At 36.1% G+C, this 19333-nt stretch overlaps 1 protein-coding gene across 2 annotated transcripts in view; it reads right to left on the bottom strand.

Moving 5' to 3' along the window:
* Nucleotides 1–19333, bottom strand: part of TENM1 (teneurin transmembrane protein 1) — a 1301460-nt gene that overhangs the window by 263627 nt on the left and 1018500 nt on the right. For both annotated transcript variants that reach the window (XM_033111932.1, XM_033111941.1), the window contains one exon: nt 17681–17827. In XM_033111932.1, the coding sequence (XP_032967823.1) occupies nt 17681–17827 (147 nt within the window). The remainder of the gene's footprint in view (nt 1–17680; nt 17828–19333) is intronic.

Raw genomic sequence — 19333 nt, 5'->3', positions numbered from 1 at the left:
TTATGAATCTTTTTTGAATTCTCTAGCATTTGTAGGCTGTATTACACTGGTTAGCATTTAGGTAGAGTATTCTGTTAGCTATCAGTCTTTAGAAGTTTCCTTTTTCCTCAGCAAGATTATCCTCCACAATAGAAACTTTTTTATAATTATTTTGAATTTCTTACATCATTTGTTATGAGCACACAACAAATGCTTGCCAACCTGAATTTGCTTACTTTTTAAAACATTCTCTCAGTATACTTGTCTTCTGATAATTCTCAAAATAGCTATTTGTGTCTCATGGTGACAAAGTGTCTAAAGTAGATTGTCTAAAGATTTTCAAATGTGTAGTCAATTACCTGGGAAGCTTGTTAAAGATGCATATACTTGGGCCCCACCTACTGAATCAGAATTTCTTCAGAGCTCAGGATTATACATATTTACCCTGGGTGATTCTGAAGCACTCTAAAGTTTCTAAAGAACCACTTTCTAAAGAATTTGTTTCTAAAAAGCTTCTAAAGAACCACTTTCTTCATCATATATTTGATCCTCTTTACCCTCATCTACATGGTGATGGAAGGAGAACTGACTTTGGGTGGTCAACACACAATGTGATTTATAGAGGATATAATACAGAATTGTATACCTGAAATTTATGTAACTTTACTAACACTTGTCACCCCAATAAACTTTAATTAAAACAAAGAACAATTTCTAAAGAATCTGTAGAAGCAACTAGAGCTTACTTGTTCCTAACAGCAGTGACGAGGTGTGATCAAACAATATGGTGAATGCTTAAATTAAAAAGAAAACTTATTACAGTAAAAGACACAGTGCCATTAATCCCCCTCAAAATAACCCCTGCCCCCGCTTCTAACACACTTATCGCATCGTTCTTGCCACTTTCTGAGGCAGTTCTGGAAGACCTCTTTCGTGAGTGTCTTTAGTTGCACTGTCTCGATATTTTGAATCATTTTGACTTTGGAGAAGAGCCAGAAGTTGTATGGTGCCAGATCCGGTGAATAAGGTGGATGAGAACATACTGTAATGTTTTTATTTGACAGAAATTGCTGTATACTAGAAGCGATGTGTGACAGGGAGCATTGTCATGATAGAGGATGATTTACGGCACACTTTAAAACACACCTTCTCTGAACAGTAGCTCAAACCCAACTGACTGCACCGAACAAGTTGAAACTTGTCACACACTGTTACTAAGGTTCAATGTGCTGCTTCCCATATTGAAGATCCCTGCCTTTCCATTGGATGGCACTAGGCAGCAGCATTCACCATATTTTGTGATCACAACAGAAAGGCTCTGTGTCACACATCACTTCTGGTATACAGCAGTTTTGTCAAGTAAAAATATTACGGTGTGTCCTTATCCACCTTATTCGCCAGATCTGGCACCATGTAACTTCTGGCTCTTCCCCAAAGTCAAAATGACCATGAAAGGAAAATGTTTTGAACCAATTCAGGACACGGAGGCAGCCATGACATTGCGACTAAAGACATTCACGAAAGAGGACTTCCAGAACTGCTTTAGGAAGTGGCAAGAACAATGGGATAAGTGTGTTCAAAGTAAGGGGGAGAATTTTGATGGAGATTAATGGCAATGTGTCTTTTACTACAATAATTACTTTTTAATTTAAACATTAACCATATTTTGTGATCACACCTTGTATGTATTTGATGCAAATATTAACAAACCTCAGGTATATGAATGTGATGAGTCACACTAATTCATTCCCTAGGCCTTCACCATTTACTCTAGATTTCTGAATCCAGTTATACCAAGAAAAAAATTACATACAGGCTTCATTCTTTGGTAGAGGAGTGGTGTGGGGCACAAGGGTGACTGGAGGAGAGGAGACCATTGAGAATCTAATAGGTGTCAAATACTGTATTAGGTGCTTGGGGAAGTAAAAGAGTTTTATTTGTTGTTGTTTGTTTGTTTGTTTTTAAGCAGCTTCTTCCTTTTTATTTTATTAGTGAAATTTATTTTAAATTTAGGTATAGTTTCTTTTTATTAGTCTCAGGAGTACAAGACAACATAATGATTAGACATTTACACAGCTCACAAAGTGATAACCCAACAAGTCTACTACCCATCTGATACCACACATAGCTATTAAAATACCATTGACTATACTCCCTACGCTGTACTTTATATCCCATGACTATGTGTATGTATATATGTATACATTAAAATTATGCTGATGGTAGCCATTTTGAGCACCTCATGTAATTGCAGGAGTCAAATTTGACTTGTATTCATCTTTTGTTATCAGTACATATTATTACAATTTTAATACAGTTTGTTCCTTTCTTAAAATGTGTATACATTTTTTGGCACCCTCTGTATGTATACCTATGTATAATTTTGTTTAAGTTATAGTTGACATTCAATATTATTTTATATTAGTTTCAGGTGTACAATGCAGTAGTTAGGCATTTATATAATTTATGAAGTGATCCCCCAATAAGACTCGTACCTGTCTGACACCATATATAGTTTTTACAACATTATTGACTATATTCCCCATGCTGTATTTCACATCCTCATGACTATTTTCGTGACTATCAATTTGTATTTTCTAATCCCTTCACCCTTGTCACCCATCCTTCAACCCCCTCCCATCTAGCAACCATCAGTTTGTTCTCTGTATCTATGAGTTCATTTCTGTTTTGTTTGTTCATTTATTCTGTTCTTTAGACTCCACATATAAGTGAGATCATATGGTATTTGTCATTCTCAGTCTGACTTAATTCACTTAGCATAATATCCTCTAGGTTCAATCCATGTTGCTGCAAATGGTAAGATTTCATTCTTTTTTATACCAGAGTAATACTCCATTGTATAATTGTGTCACAATTTCTTTACCCAATCATCTATTAATGGGCATTTTGGTTGCTTCCATATCTTGGCTATTGTGAATAGCTCTGCAGTAAATATACGGGGCATGTATTTTTTCAAATTAATGTTTTGGATTTCTTTGGATGAATACCCAGGAGTGGAATTGCTGGGTCATGAGGTAGTTCTATTTTTAATTTTTTGGGGAACCTCCACACTGTTTTCCACAGTGGCTATACCAACTTACAGTCCTACCAACAGTGCACGAGGGTTCCCTTTTCTTCACATCCTGACCAATACTTATTGTTTGTTGATTTATTGATGATGGCCATTATGACAGGAGTGAGATAGTATCTCACTGTGGTTTTTATTTGCATTTCTCTGATGATTAGTGACATTGAGCACCTTTTCATAAGACTATTGGCTATCTGTATGTCCTCTTTGGAGAAATGTCTCTTCAGGTCCTCTACCCATTTTTTAATTGGATTGTTTGTTTTTTGGTGTTGAGTTGTATGAGTTTTTAAAAAATAAATTTTGGATATTAACCCGTTATCATATGTATCATTGGCAAATATCTTCTCCCATTCAGTAAGATGTCTTATCGTTTTGTTGATGGTTACCTTTGCTGCGAAAATACTTTTAGTTTGATGTAGTCTCATTTGTTTATTCTTTCTCTTATTTCCCTTGCCCAAAGAGATATATCAGTAAAAATATTACTAAGGGTAATATATGAGGGTTTACTTTTTATATTTTCTTCCAGGAGTTTTATGGTTTCAAGTGTTTCATTTAAGTCTTAAATCCATTTTGTGTTGATTCATGTATATGGCACAAGAAGGTGGTCCAATGTCATTTTTTTGCATGTATTTGCCCAGTTTTTCCAACACCATTTATTGAATAGACTGTCTTTACCCCAGTGTAAATTCTTGCTTCCTTTGTCATGGATTAAATGACAATATAGGTATGGATTTATTTCTGGGCTCTCTATTCTCTTCCATTGAAGTATGTGTCGGCTTTTATGTCAAAACGATGGTGTTTTGATTACTATATCCTTGTCGTATAATTTGGTGTCAGGTAGCGTAATACCTCCAACTTTGTTCTTGTTTCCCAGGATGTTGTTGCTATTCAGGGACGTTTATGGTTCCATATAAATTTTAGAATTACTTTCTCCAGTTCTGTGAAAAATGCCACTGGTATTTTGATAGGCATTGCATTGAATCTATATATTGCTTTGAGTAGTATGAAAATTTTAACTCTATTAATTCTTCCTATCCATGAGCATGGTATATGTTTCCATTTATTTGTATCTTCTTTACTTTCTCTCTTTACTGTCATATAATTTGCTGAGCACAGGTTTTTTACTTTCTTGGTTAAGTTTATTCCTAAGTATTTTATTTTTTTCTGATACAACTGTAAATGGAATTGTTTTCTTAATTTCTCTTTCTGATAGTTCATTATTGGTATATAAAAATGGAACCAATTTCTGAATATTAATTTTGTATCCTGCTGTTTCACTAAATTCATTTATCAGTCATAATTGTTTTTTGGTTGAATCTTTTGAGTTCTCTCTATATACTGCCATGTCATCTGCAAATAATGACAATTTTACTTCTTCCTTTCCCATTTGGATGCCTGTTATTTCTTTTTCCTGTCTGATTGGTGTAGCTAGAACCTCCAGTACTATGTTGTATAAAAGTGGTGAATGTGGGCATCCTGCTTTTGTTCCTGATCTTAAGGAGAATGCATTTAGCTTTTCCCCATTGAGTATCAAATTAGCTCTGGGTTTGTCATATATGGCATTTATTCTGTTTAGATATGCTCCCTCTAGATATGTTTAGATATGTTCCCTTAGAGTTTTTATCATAAATAGATGTTGGATTTTGTCAAATGCCTTTTCTGCATCTATTCATATAAAATATGATTTTTATTTTTCATTTTGTTAATGGAGATGTATCACATTAATTGATTTGTGGATAATGAAACAACCTTGCATACCAGGAATAAATCCCACTTTATCATGGTGTATGGTGTTTTTAATGCATTGCTGAATTAGATTTGCTAATATTTTGTTCACGATTTTTGTATCTATATTCATCAGGGATATCAGACTATAGTTTTGTTTTTTGTAATGTCTTTGTCTGGCTTTGGAATCAGGATAATGGTGGCTTTGTAAAATGAGCTTGGGAGCCTTCTTTCCTCTTGAATTTTTTTAGCATAGTTTGAGAAGAATAGGTGTTAATGCTTTTTGAATGTTTGGTGAAATTCACCTGTGAAGCCTTCTGCTCCAGGACTTTTGTTTGTTGGGAGCTTGTTGATTACTGATTCGATTTCATTATCAGAAATTGGTCAGTTCAGATTTTCTGTTTCTTCTTGATTCAACCTTGAAAGATTGTATGCTTCTAGACATTTATCCATTTATTTCAGATTGTCCAATTTGTTGGCATATAGTTGCTCATAGTATTTTCTAATTTTTTGTTTTGTTTTGTATTACTGTGGTGTCTGTTGTTACTTCTCCTCTTTACATTCTGATTTTATTCATTTGGTTCCACTCTCTCTCTTTTTTTTTTAATGAGTCTGGTTAAAAGTTTGTCTATTTTGTTTATCTTTTCAAAAAACCAGTTCTTGGTTTCATTGATCTTTTGTATTTTTCTTCAGCCTCTATTTGGTTTATTTTTGTTTACTATTTCTTTCCTTGTACTCATTTTGGGCTTTGCTTGCTGTACTTTTTCCAGAATGCTTAAGTGTAAAGTTAGACCATTTATTTGAGATTTCTCTTGTTTCTTTAGGTAGGCCTGGATTGCTATGAATTTCCCTCTTAGGATGGCTTTCTCTGTATCCCATAGATTTTGGGTCATTGTGTTTACATTTTTGTTTATCTTAAGGTATCTTTTGATTTCTTCCTTGCTTTCATGGTTGACCCATTCATTATTTAGCAGCATGTTATTTAACCTATATGTGTTTGTGTGTTTTTCAGATTATTTCTTGTCATTAATTTCTAGTTTCATACCATTCTGATGAGAGAAGACACTTGATATGATTTCAATCTTGTTAATTTTTTTGAGACTTGTTTTGTGGCTTAACATGTGGTCTATCTTGAAAAATGTTCCATGTGCACTTGAGAAGAATGTATATTCTGGTGCTTTGGGGTGAAATGCTCTAAAAATATGGTCTAGTGTGTCATTTAAGGTCACTTTTTCTGTGCTGATTTTCTGTCTGCAAGGTTTGTCTACTGGTTTCAGTAGGGTGTTAAAGTTCCCTACTATGACTGTGTTACTGTTGATTTCTGCCTTTATGTCAGTCAATATTTATTTTATATATTTAGGTGCTCCTATGCTAGTTCACCTCTATGGGCTCCTGTGCCTGTTGTGTCTACCCTTTAGGTGTACCACTTGTGGGGCTAACCAGGTAGTGCTCTGGTGTGGTCTAAAGCCAGCCTCAGGGTGTGTTGTCTCTGTTGTCTCTTGGGAGGGGCTCCTGTGCAGGCCAATTTCAGCCTTGCCTGTGACTGGCTCAGGGCTATCCGGTAGGAGCTTCGCAGCTCTATGTGGTCGGTTGCTGCCTGTGCTGGACGTAGGGGCACGTGGAGGTGGCCTTGTTATGAATCAAGACTGACTGTAACCAGTATTGGAACTGGGGTAGCTTAGCAAAAGGCTCAGGGCCCCCTATTGCCTATTGGTCCAGGACTTTTGCCATCTGTCAGCTGCATGTAAGTCTCAGCTGTTGAAAGAGCTTCCTTAGGTGTGTGAGCCAGGCTGATTGACCTGGTTTCAAGAGTATCTTTGTTAATGCAGCCCTAGGGGGTTGGGATGGGGTTCTGGGGCATTATAGGGTGTGGGTAGTGGTTTGTACCAAATTAATGTAGTTTTGGTTCTTATACCAGTGCCAGGCTCGTGACCCCTTCACAAAGAATGCCCTGAGAACCCTGTGGCCAGTCACTGCTTGCCTCAGGCCGGCAGGTCTCCAAGAGTAGCCCAAGAGAGGCTGTCATGAAGGTTGTGGCTCACTGCTCACCACCACAAGCTTTCTGGGCTGCCACAGGCCGTCTCCTGCTGCAAAGGCTTCTGCAGCTCATGGGGTGGGGTTGGCTACTCAGTAGTGAAGAGTGCCCCCAGTGATGTAGTACTAGCTGTGTGGAGCCAGGGACTGAGGGCATCACCAAGGTGATGCACATGCGTGGATTTTACCAGAATAATACTGTCTCAGATTTGGCCCTTTGGGGAAGGGTTCAACATAGAAAACTTGGTGTCCTCCTGTAGGATACACGTGAGGCAGGCTCCACACAGGGACAATGGCTCATCCCTCCAGTTCTTGCCTCAAAGCCACACAACTCAGTCTTTTCCTGTATGTCTCTGGCTCCTCTCGAGTTGCTGTCCCTCCAGTGGAGACCAGGTGAGTGTTTGCAAGTGAGTGGGTCTGTGTGCAGTCCTTTTAAGAGGGCATCTGTGTTTCCAGCCACCTTCAGTCTCGCCACGATGGACAGAGTCCTCGCTGATTTTTACTGCCAGGTATTGTGGGAACTCCTCTTCCCAGCAAAAGACCCATGGGCTGGGGACCCTGGTGTGGAGCCGTGACCTCTCCCTCTTTTGGGGGGAATCTCTGCCAAGGAGATGTCCCTCCTGGTGTTCAACCACTATCTGTGGGTTTGGGGTCAGCCTGTTTCATATCTCCACCCCTCCTACCAGTCTGGACCTGGCCTCTTTTTAAGATCCTTAGATATGGGTTCTGTTCAGCTAGTCTTCAGGTGATTCTTGAGATTGATTGTTCTATAATTTATTTGTAATTTTGGTGTTATCCTGGGAGGCAGTAGGCATAGTGTTTACCTAATCAGCCATCTTGGATCTTCTAGTGAAGAGTTTTATAAAAAGACCCTTTTCCTGTTTTCTGGAGCTTGGAGCTTAGTAGGAGAAATACGTGTCTAAAACAGCTGACTCTTATCCTAGTTAAAAGTGCCAAAAGTGTTGTAAGAGAGTTACATACAAAGAGAAAGCGTTAGAGTGATTGAGCATTATGGACACTTCATTCCACATCCAGTTAGTGAGAAAAAAAAAAAATTAAAGTCCTTCCAAGGTCCTTAAAGCAGACAAGTGGCTCTAATTTAGATGTTTAACAAGGATAAATATAAAGATGCTAATCTTCTTGGCTTGCAATGGAATAAAAAGGTTCAGACAGAGCACCGGTTCCTTAAGGCTGATGCTGAAAGTTACTGGCACTGGTTTCGCACGGCTCCTGTGCTAGTTCTCTCTCCCTTACATGGCTGCTCCCGCAGAGCTGGAGGGGGATGTACCACAGCTGAGGGCAATGAAAGCCAGGAACACCAAGAGAGTAGGTGTTTGGAACAGTCGCCTTAAGGCACCCAGGAAATATTTTTCCCCACATGAGGTCCTTTCAAATTCCCTGTACTGCAGACACTACTTTGACTTAAAATGCAGTTCGCTTCTTTCTAGCCTTCCTGTTTGCTCAGTGTATTTTTGCCCTGATTTCTTCTTCTCTGCATACATATTTCTTTTTCACTGATGATTACTGTGTATTTGTTTCAATAAGAGTCCCCTTCTGCTCCCATTTCTCCTCTCATTCAGCAAATTATATTAACAGATTTTCTATAGATTTTAGATATCACTACCACCTCTTTCACTAATCCATTATTCTCAGCCTCCTATTAGCACATTACCTATTAACACTGCTAATTAAACATATGGATGCACTGAAAAGCTGGCAAAAATATCAGGCTGATTAAAAGCGTTCTCTGATATTTGGAATTGGAGCACAATATACTGAACAATGAAAACTGCTTTTCAAATGGGCAGTCATCTTTATCTTTCAATCAGTAACAAATGCATTAGTAATAACCAGATTGGGCATTCACAGGTTTCAGCCTGTCAACCACACAATTCTCATTTTTGAAAAGAAATATATTTGAAATAAATAGTAATGCCCAAACGATGTTCAAAACTGGATTCTAAAGCCAAAGACAGAGCCAACTAAAAATTGGGACTCATATTCTCATCTAATTATGTGCTATAAATTCCAAGCTAATATTTCATATTCAATAATTATTTATCATACAGGGCCAACCCTCTAAGACCTCTGTTTTCTGAGAGAACAGTGAGACTTCTGTTGAATGTAGGAAGGCAACAGACAAGCAGACCAATAATGGCATGCAACTCCCAAATTAGTATAGGCAACCCCAGTACATGGGCAAAGATCTATCTACCAATCATCACATTAGATAACACCCCATACAGAATGTCTAGACTGTTACAAAGTAGTGCAAATGACAGTCACACTGCATGTGTGGGTTTCTTTTTTTAGCTATTAACAGTTCTTTTATTGTTCTGAATTAGAAGCTGTGGAATCCTCCTGACAGCCAGGCTCAGGGTATCAGATATGGGCATATCAAATATTAACTTATTTTACTTTTAAGGCTTGTTCCCCTTAAAGGAATAAAAATAAAAGCTAGCAGAAAAAGAGGAAGGTTAAATGGTCTTGAAGGACTAAACATGGTATTCACTGATCCTAGCTTTGCCAACCAGTTAGGAACTATGCCATTTGGCTCAATTGGGGTTAATGAAGATCAAGGATACTGGTTTCTTCTGTACATGATCAAGTCATTCACTATGAACCTTTTACTTACTAGATGTATACCCTACCCTTGGTTGAAAGAAGGATTGTACAAGGGAATATACATGATATATAGAAAAAACATGTTTTCCTAATTCTTAAAATGAATATTAAAATATACATCCTTTCAGAAACAGTACCCATTGGTGAACACATAGTGTGATTTATAGATGATGTAATACAGAATTGTACACATGAAATCTATGTAATTTTACTAACAATTGTCACCCCAATAAATTAAAAAAAAAGAAACAGCACCCATATTATCACCTTGATAAAAATGGACAGCAAGTTCATGGTAGGGTATCTAAAAGGATTTGGAAACATGTACAGATTAGTTAATATTTGCCAGGTATGACACTAAGTATAATACTTCCACATGTATTATTTCAACTAATCCTTGCAAAAACCCTGTTAGGTAGACATTCTCATTTCCACTTTACAAATAAAGGAGGGGAAGCTAAATGTGGTTGCACAGTTGGAAGAAATATACCCAGCGTGCTGACTACAAATCACATGTTTATTATCATCATCTAAGCAGTATTATTAGCACTGATTGACCTAGGCTCTAAGACTTCCAAGTGCCTGACTAATGTAAGTATTTGCAACATATGAAGTGGTTAAGGTCAAAGAACAAGACTACTTTGATTCTATCTGATTTTGTCTGTGCCACTTATAGTCTATAGGATCCTGGACAAATCAGTTAAACTCTTGTATTCTCTTGTAGATGAGTTTCCTTGTATATGATATAGGGATAATAAAAATACCTGCCCTACAAAGTTGTTGTAAGGACCACATGCTACAATAATCACAGAGCTTAGCACAGTGTTTAGTACATAGTTAGCACTCTTGATAAATGTTAGCTATGCCACCGACCAAATACTATACTGTATAGACTGCAAAGAGTCTAGGGATAGTGTCATGGGGTAGATGCCAAAGGTCTGCAGTGGCAGCTTAAAATGTTCAGATTCACTTCTATTGAAGTTGCCTTATCACTGGCCAAAGCGCAATTAACTTCTGTGTAGCATATTCAGTTCATTAGAATGTGTTCATTTTGTGAACTTTGCTTGGATAGGTTGACAGATCAGTAGGATCCTATGTGGCTCTAAATAGACACTATTGCCACAGTAAATCTTTTTTCACTAAATTTCACAAATTCAGAATTTGTTATCATTTGGCCAGGGGATGGATTGAAGCTTATCCTTTTCAGCATCTATAGAATAGAGGGTTTGCCAAGCAAATTAATAGTGAAAAAGAAATTGAAGGACAGATCATTCCAATAAGTTAGTTAAACACAATCTTCTTAGGCATTTTAGAAATCCATAAACAATGGACTAATAATAAATCATTCATAAATTATTACTAACGCAGGCCCCTACTAGGTACTCCTGTTTGCTGAGTTGCTGCTGTTATATGCATTGAAGGTAATATAACCGTATTTCCTTTGGAAATAGCCTATGATTCTTTCTTTTTTTTTTGTTTATCCAGAGGGGCTTTCACCCCATTTTTTTGCTATACTAGCAAAAAGAAAGTGGGAGAGGTTCAAGTTTACTCAGGATTTGACCTGCACAAAACATTGTTATTGCTCTAACCACATATGCAACTTACTTTTTCTGTCAGGAAAGTAAATTCCTTATTCGTCACTAATATTCATGTCCTCCCTTGCCCCACCTGCTATCAATGGCTTCCCATATCACTCATAGCAAAAGCCCATGTCCTGACAATGACTTACTTCTGGTTCTTCATCGTTTCTCTCTGACATCTCTGATCTTACCTCCTATTATCCCACAGACCCTCCCCCACTATCCCTATGCCTGGAATGTTCTTCTCTTCTATATCAACTTGGCTCCCCACTCACCTCATTTAAGTCTTTACTCAAATGCCATCTCTTTAGTGAGGCTTTCTCTGACCACCTTGTTTAAAATTCCACCCATCTCCTAAACTCCCTATCCTTTTTATCCCGTTTATTTTTAATTTGCCATCAGTACAGCATAGGGAATATAATCGAAAATATTGTAATAACCATGTACAGTGTCAGATGGGTAATAGACTTATTGGAGTCATCACTTTGTGAGGTATATAAAGATCTAATCACACTTGTTTTTGTACAACTGAAACTAATAATAAAAAAAAGAAAGATAACTCACAGGAGATTATAAAGAAACAAATAAATAAATGAAGTGAGTTCCCTTGGTTCCCTAAAGAAAAAAAAAGGAAAGCAAGTGTCAATATGATGCTTTTAAACCCTGCTTTAAAATACAAACTAGAGCTATAGATTGTTCTTGAATACATGTAAAAGTAACAGTAAAGACCAAAAAAAAAAAAACACAAAAAAAAACAAAAAACAAAAAAAACTCCATCACACTTATCGCCTTCTATCATACTATTTTTTAAGTCGCTTATTGCCTGCCTCTCACAACTAGAATGTAAGCACCATGGAAGCATGGATTTAGTCTTTTTTATTTATTGCTATTTCCTCAATGACTAACACAAGTGCCTGTCTCAAAGTAAGCATTCAATAAATATTTATTGAATAAAAAAATGTATGTCTTAAAATTTCTATTTCTCTGACATTTGTAAATTCACCTAGAGGTAATAAACATTAAGCTAATGCATCAAAATAAATGTTCTAAATAGATTCTTCATTGATACCACACCTTTATTACCCACTTTAAATTACTGAATTTCAAACATCATCTCATTCATTTTTCACCACTGCAAAGTAGGCAGATGTCAAGTATTACTAGCCTTAGTTGATGGATAATGTGACAGATCCGGTCAGAGTGATTAAGTTATAGAGTTTAGATTTTCCAACTTCCGCTTGTATCTGTAAACACTTGGCAGTTTCGGATCTCATAACTAAGTGATGATCCTTTAATACATGGATTGCTTGGAAATAAGGAGGGTGTGTATGGCCAAAAGGCAATACTGAGGAATATGCTTTCTGATGCTTCGTCTTTTGTCCGAGCCAAATCTTAAAAGTAAACATGGCCCTTAAACAGTGGCAAATGTTATCAATTCATTACTCCTTCTATTTCATTTTCCTTTTTATTAAACACTGCAGCATGCTGGTGATGTTCAAATATGAAGCCTATTGATCCACGAGCTTATCTGTGTTCATAATTCACCCACAGAGCTGATTTCCAGATCTACAAACACTACGTCATAAAACAGGTTTGCAAATAGCAATTGTTCTTAATGAATGGTGACTTATTATGAGGAATGATCCTGGAAGATCATTCTCTTTTGGGCAATTAACTTATTGATTTTACCAATGAATATGAATATGGACCATTAGAAGAATTTGTACAAGGGAAGCTTGGACAAAGATATGACAACTACTTAAAAGATCAGCAGCGGGGAAAGGCCATTTTAATTAAATACTCTTATTCTACTTTTTAACCTCCTTGACAATTGTTTCAGAACATCACTAACTACTTTCCTTCCTCTATCACTGGAGTGAATAAAACGTAATCATAGTTTGATAGCTGAAGATGTTATAAAACTCACACTGTTCTGTATGATCTGGCCAATGCCTACCTTTATAATCTCATCTCCCATAAACTCTCCCTTACTCATTGTATTCCAGCCACAATGACTTGCCTTTCACTTCCTAGAAGAGGCTAGTACATTTTTACCTCAGGGCATTTGTACATGCTGTTTCCTTGGCCTAGAACATTCTTCCCTTCAGGTGAGGCCTCCCTAACCACGGAAACTTGGTTAGGTTCCCCTATATACGTTTATAGCACTCTAAACGTTTTATACCACTCTTTACAGTTGTACATACATAGTTGTTTGTAGGGTTTCTTATTTAATATCTGTCTTTCTTCCTAGGCCATAAACTCCACAAAGTCAGGAAACTTCTCTTATTTGTCATTTTCTTCCCAGTGCCAAACATAATACTTGGCACAAAGTAGTAATGAATAAATGGAAAATTGGGTACTCAGTATGGCATGTTTGTCTAAAAGCTAAACATGTGAATCAAACATTTGGATCTGCGTTATCTAATAGAACTTTCTTCAATGATGAGAATGCTCTAGATCTGCACTAATACAGTAGTCCCTAGCCTCATGTGACTACTGAGCACTTGATAAGTGGCTAATGCAACTGAGAAACAGAATTTTTAATGTTATTTAAGTTAAATTTAAATAGTCACATGTGGCTAGTGGCCATATATCAGACAGTGCAGATTTTGATATCTCCAAATGGTTAGATGTTGGATGGTCCATAAACTTAGCCAAACAACATAAAGAAGTTTGAAATCTTGTATGAGGTCCAATTTATCATTTTTTCCTATTATGGTTTCTTTCCTTGCTTTTATGTTTTTAAGAAGTCCCTTCCCATCTTGAGATCTGTCACCGATATTATCTTCCAATTGTGTTTGAGTTTTCTTTTTCTTTTAACTTATTAATCAGCTGGAGTGTTTCTATTTATCTTATTTTTTGGGGGGAATATGGTATGAATTGAAACTCTAAGGTTTTTTTTTTTTTTCTTCTTAATATTTGTCTCAGCACCATTTATTTCACAGTGCTTCTTTTTCTCCACTGATTTTTTTAAATTAAAGTTTATTGGGATGACAATAGTTAGTAAAGTTACATAGGTTTCAGGTGTACAATTCTACAATACGTCATCTGTATATCACATTGTGTCCTGCACTAATTTTTGATGCTGGTTTTATAATATACCAAATTTTGTGGGGTGTGTTCCAGAGCTTTTATTCGATAATATTGATCTGTCTACTCTTACATCAGTACCACTTTGTTTTAGTTATTGGAGCTTTAAAATATTCTTTAACATCTGATAGTTCTGGCTTGCTCTCACTAGTCTTTGTTTTAGCTACTCTGATTCAGTTAATATAATGCCTAAATTTTTTTCTCATGTCAATTCATATGTGCATGTAATAGATAGTGATCATATTTTCCAAATGCCAAATCAGGACACATGATTAACACATGAAAATGTGGTCATCATAATGTTAAGTCACCTCCTCCAAGCACAGGGTTATTATGCACATGGTAGGTGCTTGTTGACTAAAGGGATAAATGAGGTCAAGGCATTTGATTGATTTGTGATTTCTAAAGTAATTAGTTCTTATAACTGAAACCCACAAGATACTTTTCCTTTTCTTGCATGTTAAGAAAAAAAAAATCCAAGGGTTATTTGTTCCCTGTTCTGTTTTTACTGTTCAAGGAGCTGTTAGGTAGCTCCTAGACCAGCTATGTCACTTACAAATTCAATGCAACCCAATTAGTTACTAAGAGTCACAATGCATTGAATCAGAGTGTAACTAAAGTCAAAGCTGCAGGAGGTAACTGCGATAATAATGAGTATTCAAAGCTTTGAATGCAAGAAAAAAACTGACCGTTCTTTAAGCATCAGCTAGAATATGGAGTAATCATATAATCAAGCTACTTGAAGCAACTGCTGGAAAGTGATTTTTTTGATTGGGAAGATTTTTTAAGAATTACATTTTAAAAATTAGGACCACTTTTTTCCAAAAGGATCAAATGACATTTTATGATTTAATTAAAATACACACACACACACACACACACACACACTCACACATAGAAACAAGTATGCAAATATTAATAATCAGTCATATTTGACTAAATGAATCCAGCCATTCTAGATAGCCAGAAAGCTGAGACCACCAAATGAAGGATGTTTAATGTATTCTGAGGGATGATATTTATACAGTATAAAAATGAAATTACTGTCCAACATCTTAGCCATAGGGCTTTCAGAGATTATTTAATCCATGTTTCCATCTCAAGGTAGAATTGAATCTATATTTACAATCAATATCATTTTAATCCTACTAAAGGACAAACATGGTAATTGGAAATCTCAAAGAGCCTTCCCCCATCCTCCCTAAAGAAACAATCATAAAAATACACTGAATTCATATCAAGCTGTTTGATTTTTGATTCCCACTTAGATACACAGTTTTAAAGAAATATTCAGAGGTCAATACACATTCAGCAAAATCTTCTATACGTTTTGTATCTATGTATACAACAGATATTGAGAATTGATGATCCGTAATATTTAATTGATCCACTCATTAAACATTTCTGGTTGCCTTGAGGTGACCTTGAGGACATAAAAATGCTTGATAATTAAATATTCAATTAATTATTTTTATCAAGCTGTATTTATTAAGACAGGAAATTGATTTTAGATAAACCCTAACTGAGTCAGAAATTATAATTGCATAGGACATTAATGTATTTCCTGAACATAAACTTTGTAATCAATATATCAACTGAGAAATCTCTATTACTACCTCAAATCCTTTTTGCAATGAGGCAGACCACCTAGGTTTACACGCTGGCTTTCTCATTTACTTGCTATATATTCTTGAGCAACTTATTTAACCTCTGTGCCTTGGTTTCCTAATTTGTAAAGTAGTGTTAATAATAATTCTATCTCATGGGGATTAAATGAAAATATTGATATAAAGGACTGCCTTGCATAGAGTAAGTCCTGAATACACGTGAGCTCATATTATTAGTGATTATATTCGGCATATAACTCTAGACTTTGGGTCATGTTTAATGTGCAACAAGAAAATCATATAGACAGAATATAATTAAGTGCTTGATCATATGGTGCATATGATAAGCATTATCGAATATTGGGGTGGTGGATGTCAGAGGTTTCATTGGAAATATGGCTTGAGTTGGGACTTAAATGATGGACAGAGAATGATGGGTGTAAAAGAGAGGGCTCACCAGGTAAAAAGGCATATAATAAATAGGAAGTAAAGGAAGGTGAAGATGAGTCTTGGAGGGCCATAAAAGTCAAGTAAATAGTTGATAAGTGCAACATTTAATTGAAAATCTCACTTTGGCTTCCCAAATAAAAATTTCCATTTAGATAGGCAGTAAACAATCTCATCAGAAAAAGGGTCTGTTATCCTAAGTTTATTGTATGAGTGTGTGGGATGGTGGGGAGTGGTGTAGTTTACCATCTTTTTAAGTAGTTTACATGAATTATCTCCCTTAATACTTATAACAACCCTTTCAGACGTTTAATATTATAATTAGCCTCATTTTGGAGATAAGAAAATTGAAGCACAGAGATATCAAGAGACTCTTCCAAAATCATACAGCCAGTAAGTACAAAGCAGAGCTAGTATTTGAACCCAAAAAGTCTAACTTCAAGCCCTGTGCTCTTAATCACAAAGTTGCTTCCACTTAAAGTTCATAATGTCTTAAAACTTTTTACGGTAAACTGCTAGCCAGGACAAATAAAAGAGGAAACTCGTACACTTAATTTGGTGCTTAAATCACGATCGCTATCTTCTTGATTTAAGCCCCATGTTTGGATTCAAATGACAATTGTCTAAGCAGTATAGAAAGTCGAGGAATCAAATTTAATAATCTACTTCATTTTAAGCTAACATACAGAAAAGAAACTTTCTGTTAATTTTATATTTCTTTGAGTAGAAAGTAACAGGAAAGTGAGGATTATTTAGGATCATTCAGAAGTGACATGCACTGTTTTGAGGTCCTGTTGCACAAAGTATTGGATGATTTTATTTGCTTGGCTGAAATAGAAATGGTTACCCTGAGGCCTTGGAGCCACATATGGCTTTTTAAAATATCATGTGCAGCTCTTGAATTAAATATTTTTTTTTTTACTGTGACTTGTCTTGATGCCTGTATAAAGTGTTACTGAAAGGTAGAGACACAAGAGGGAGCTCCAAATAACTAAGAACAAAGAAAACGATTTCATATTGCATATAGTGCAAGCTACACTAGCATATGACAGTTTGGAAAGGGGTACGCTGACTTAATTTGGTATAGCAAATGCCATAGGTACGGGAAGAAGCATGTTTTAGTAGTAAAGAAAACAGACTCTGAAGTCAGAAAGTCCTGAATTGGAATCTTGGTTCTGTTACTTTCTAGCTGTGTGACCATGGAGAAGTCACTTATCGTCCCTACTCCATGCATTAGTTTTCCCATCTATAAGTAGGGAAAATAGTATTTATACCTCATAGTGTTGTGAGAATTAAATGAAATATAATGCGTGCAAAGCGTTTGAATTGTTGCCTGATCACAGTAAATTTCCAATACATTGAGATTTAAAAAATAGTATGACCTTATATAACTCAATATTATTTATACTAAGGATTCCTAATTTTCACTCTTGACCAGATTAGTCATCACTGTGCTAGAAGCTGGGCTATTTCTTCCTTATATGAACATTTTATAAATGACTCACCTCCATCATTGTCCAAGTTATCTCCACAAAGCATTTCCATGACAACATTGCAGCCTGTCCCACTCCAACCCACCTGACATACACAGTGCCAACCATTTTGATCTAGGGTACATCGCCCATTTCCAAAGCAGAGCCCTGGGCAGCCATCTGAAAAGACAGCAGAGAGTAACAATCATGGAGACATCAGAATGGGATTGGCCAAAAATGCTGTTATCTCCCTATAGAGAAGCATCTACTCATCTGGGCTCCATTTAGATGAGATGTTGAATAAATGGAAGAGGAGCTTGCTTATCAAAACTACCCAGGGAACTTGTTATCCCTTACTCTGCTGCGCTTTTCCTTAGAGAGCCAATTAACCATTATTAATGTTAATACCAATTCCCAGCCTCTGGTTCAGATAGGATGAAAACTACGGTGGGGATAAGAAATGTTTTTTGTTTCTTTTTGAAAAAAACATATTTCCTCATTTCAATCAAAACTGGATGGATAATATTGTATCTAGTGATGGCCAATAAGCTGGGAAAAAGCAGCAGTTTCTATGAAGAGAAACTTCCCCTACTTTTAGTCTGTGTGGATTTTCCCTTAGAATGTATGGCTTTGGGATTTAAGTATGTTGGTATACAGTTCAGACCATACCATTAAGTAAGTATTTGCTCGTATAGTGCCATAGAAATTGCTGCAGTTCCTTTATAGCTATTCAGTTTTTCTCTTCAAGATTATTAATCTTAGGGCTAAGGATTGAATTTTTACTTATCTGGTTATCTCTCTTGGAAGCCAGCAGCATATTATGTCAGTAGTGTTTTACAAATGTTTATGGAATTACTGCATGCCAAATTTAGACTTACAGAATTCTAGAGAATAAATGGATAAATTTAGTCAAGAGGAAAGTGTTGTGCTTAAATCACTTCTATCCATTGACAAACCACAGACACTGACCATGGTCTCTGTTCAGACTTTCAATTTCTCAGGGATACCCTACTACTCTTTCTGTAAGTAGTTCAGAGTTAGGCTATTATTCCAAAGGGCAACTGTGCATGTGCCAAGTGCTCAGTGGGCAGATGAACAGAAACAGCAATAATGGCATAGAGCTTCTGGAAATATTCCCAGTAGTAATACAAGACCAGATCTGGATTTTACTGGAGATATTCCGATCAGTAGTCTTTTCATTTTCTGTCTTTGTAAGAAAATTCCAGAAGTATAAAGAGCAAAGGGATGTTTTATTAAAAAAAAATATGTAGAAATAAACCAGTGTTCCTTCAAAATGGTTTTCCAAGCAACTATCAACAGACCAAAGGAAGAAAAACCTTTAAAATGAAGTGAAAGATGGCTGTTAGAAAATATGACAAGATTATTATATAGTTGTCCCACGGTATCCATGGGAAATTGGTTCCAGGACACCCTGAGGATACCAAATTCCATGGATCCTCAATTCCCTTATATAAAATCGTATAGTATTTGCAGATAACCTATGCACATCCTCCCATATACTTTAAATAACCTCTAGCTTTTATAATACCTAATACAATGTAAATGCTGTATAAATAGTTGTTATACTGTATTGTTTAGGATCAATGATTTTTTTTGCTAATATTTTCAATCTGAGTTTGGTTGAATCTGCAGATGTAGAACCCACAAATACGGAGGGCCAACTGT

The sequence above is a fragment of the Rhinolophus ferrumequinum genome, chromosome X (genome assembly GCF_004115265.2).
Source record: "Rhinolophus ferrumequinum isolate MPI-CBG mRhiFer1 chromosome X, mRhiFer1_v1.p, whole genome shotgun sequence".
NCBI lineage: Eukaryota > Metazoa > Chordata > Mammalia > Chiroptera > Rhinolophidae > Rhinolophus > Rhinolophus ferrumequinum.
This window is presented reverse-complemented; position numbering and strand designations above follow the sequence as displayed.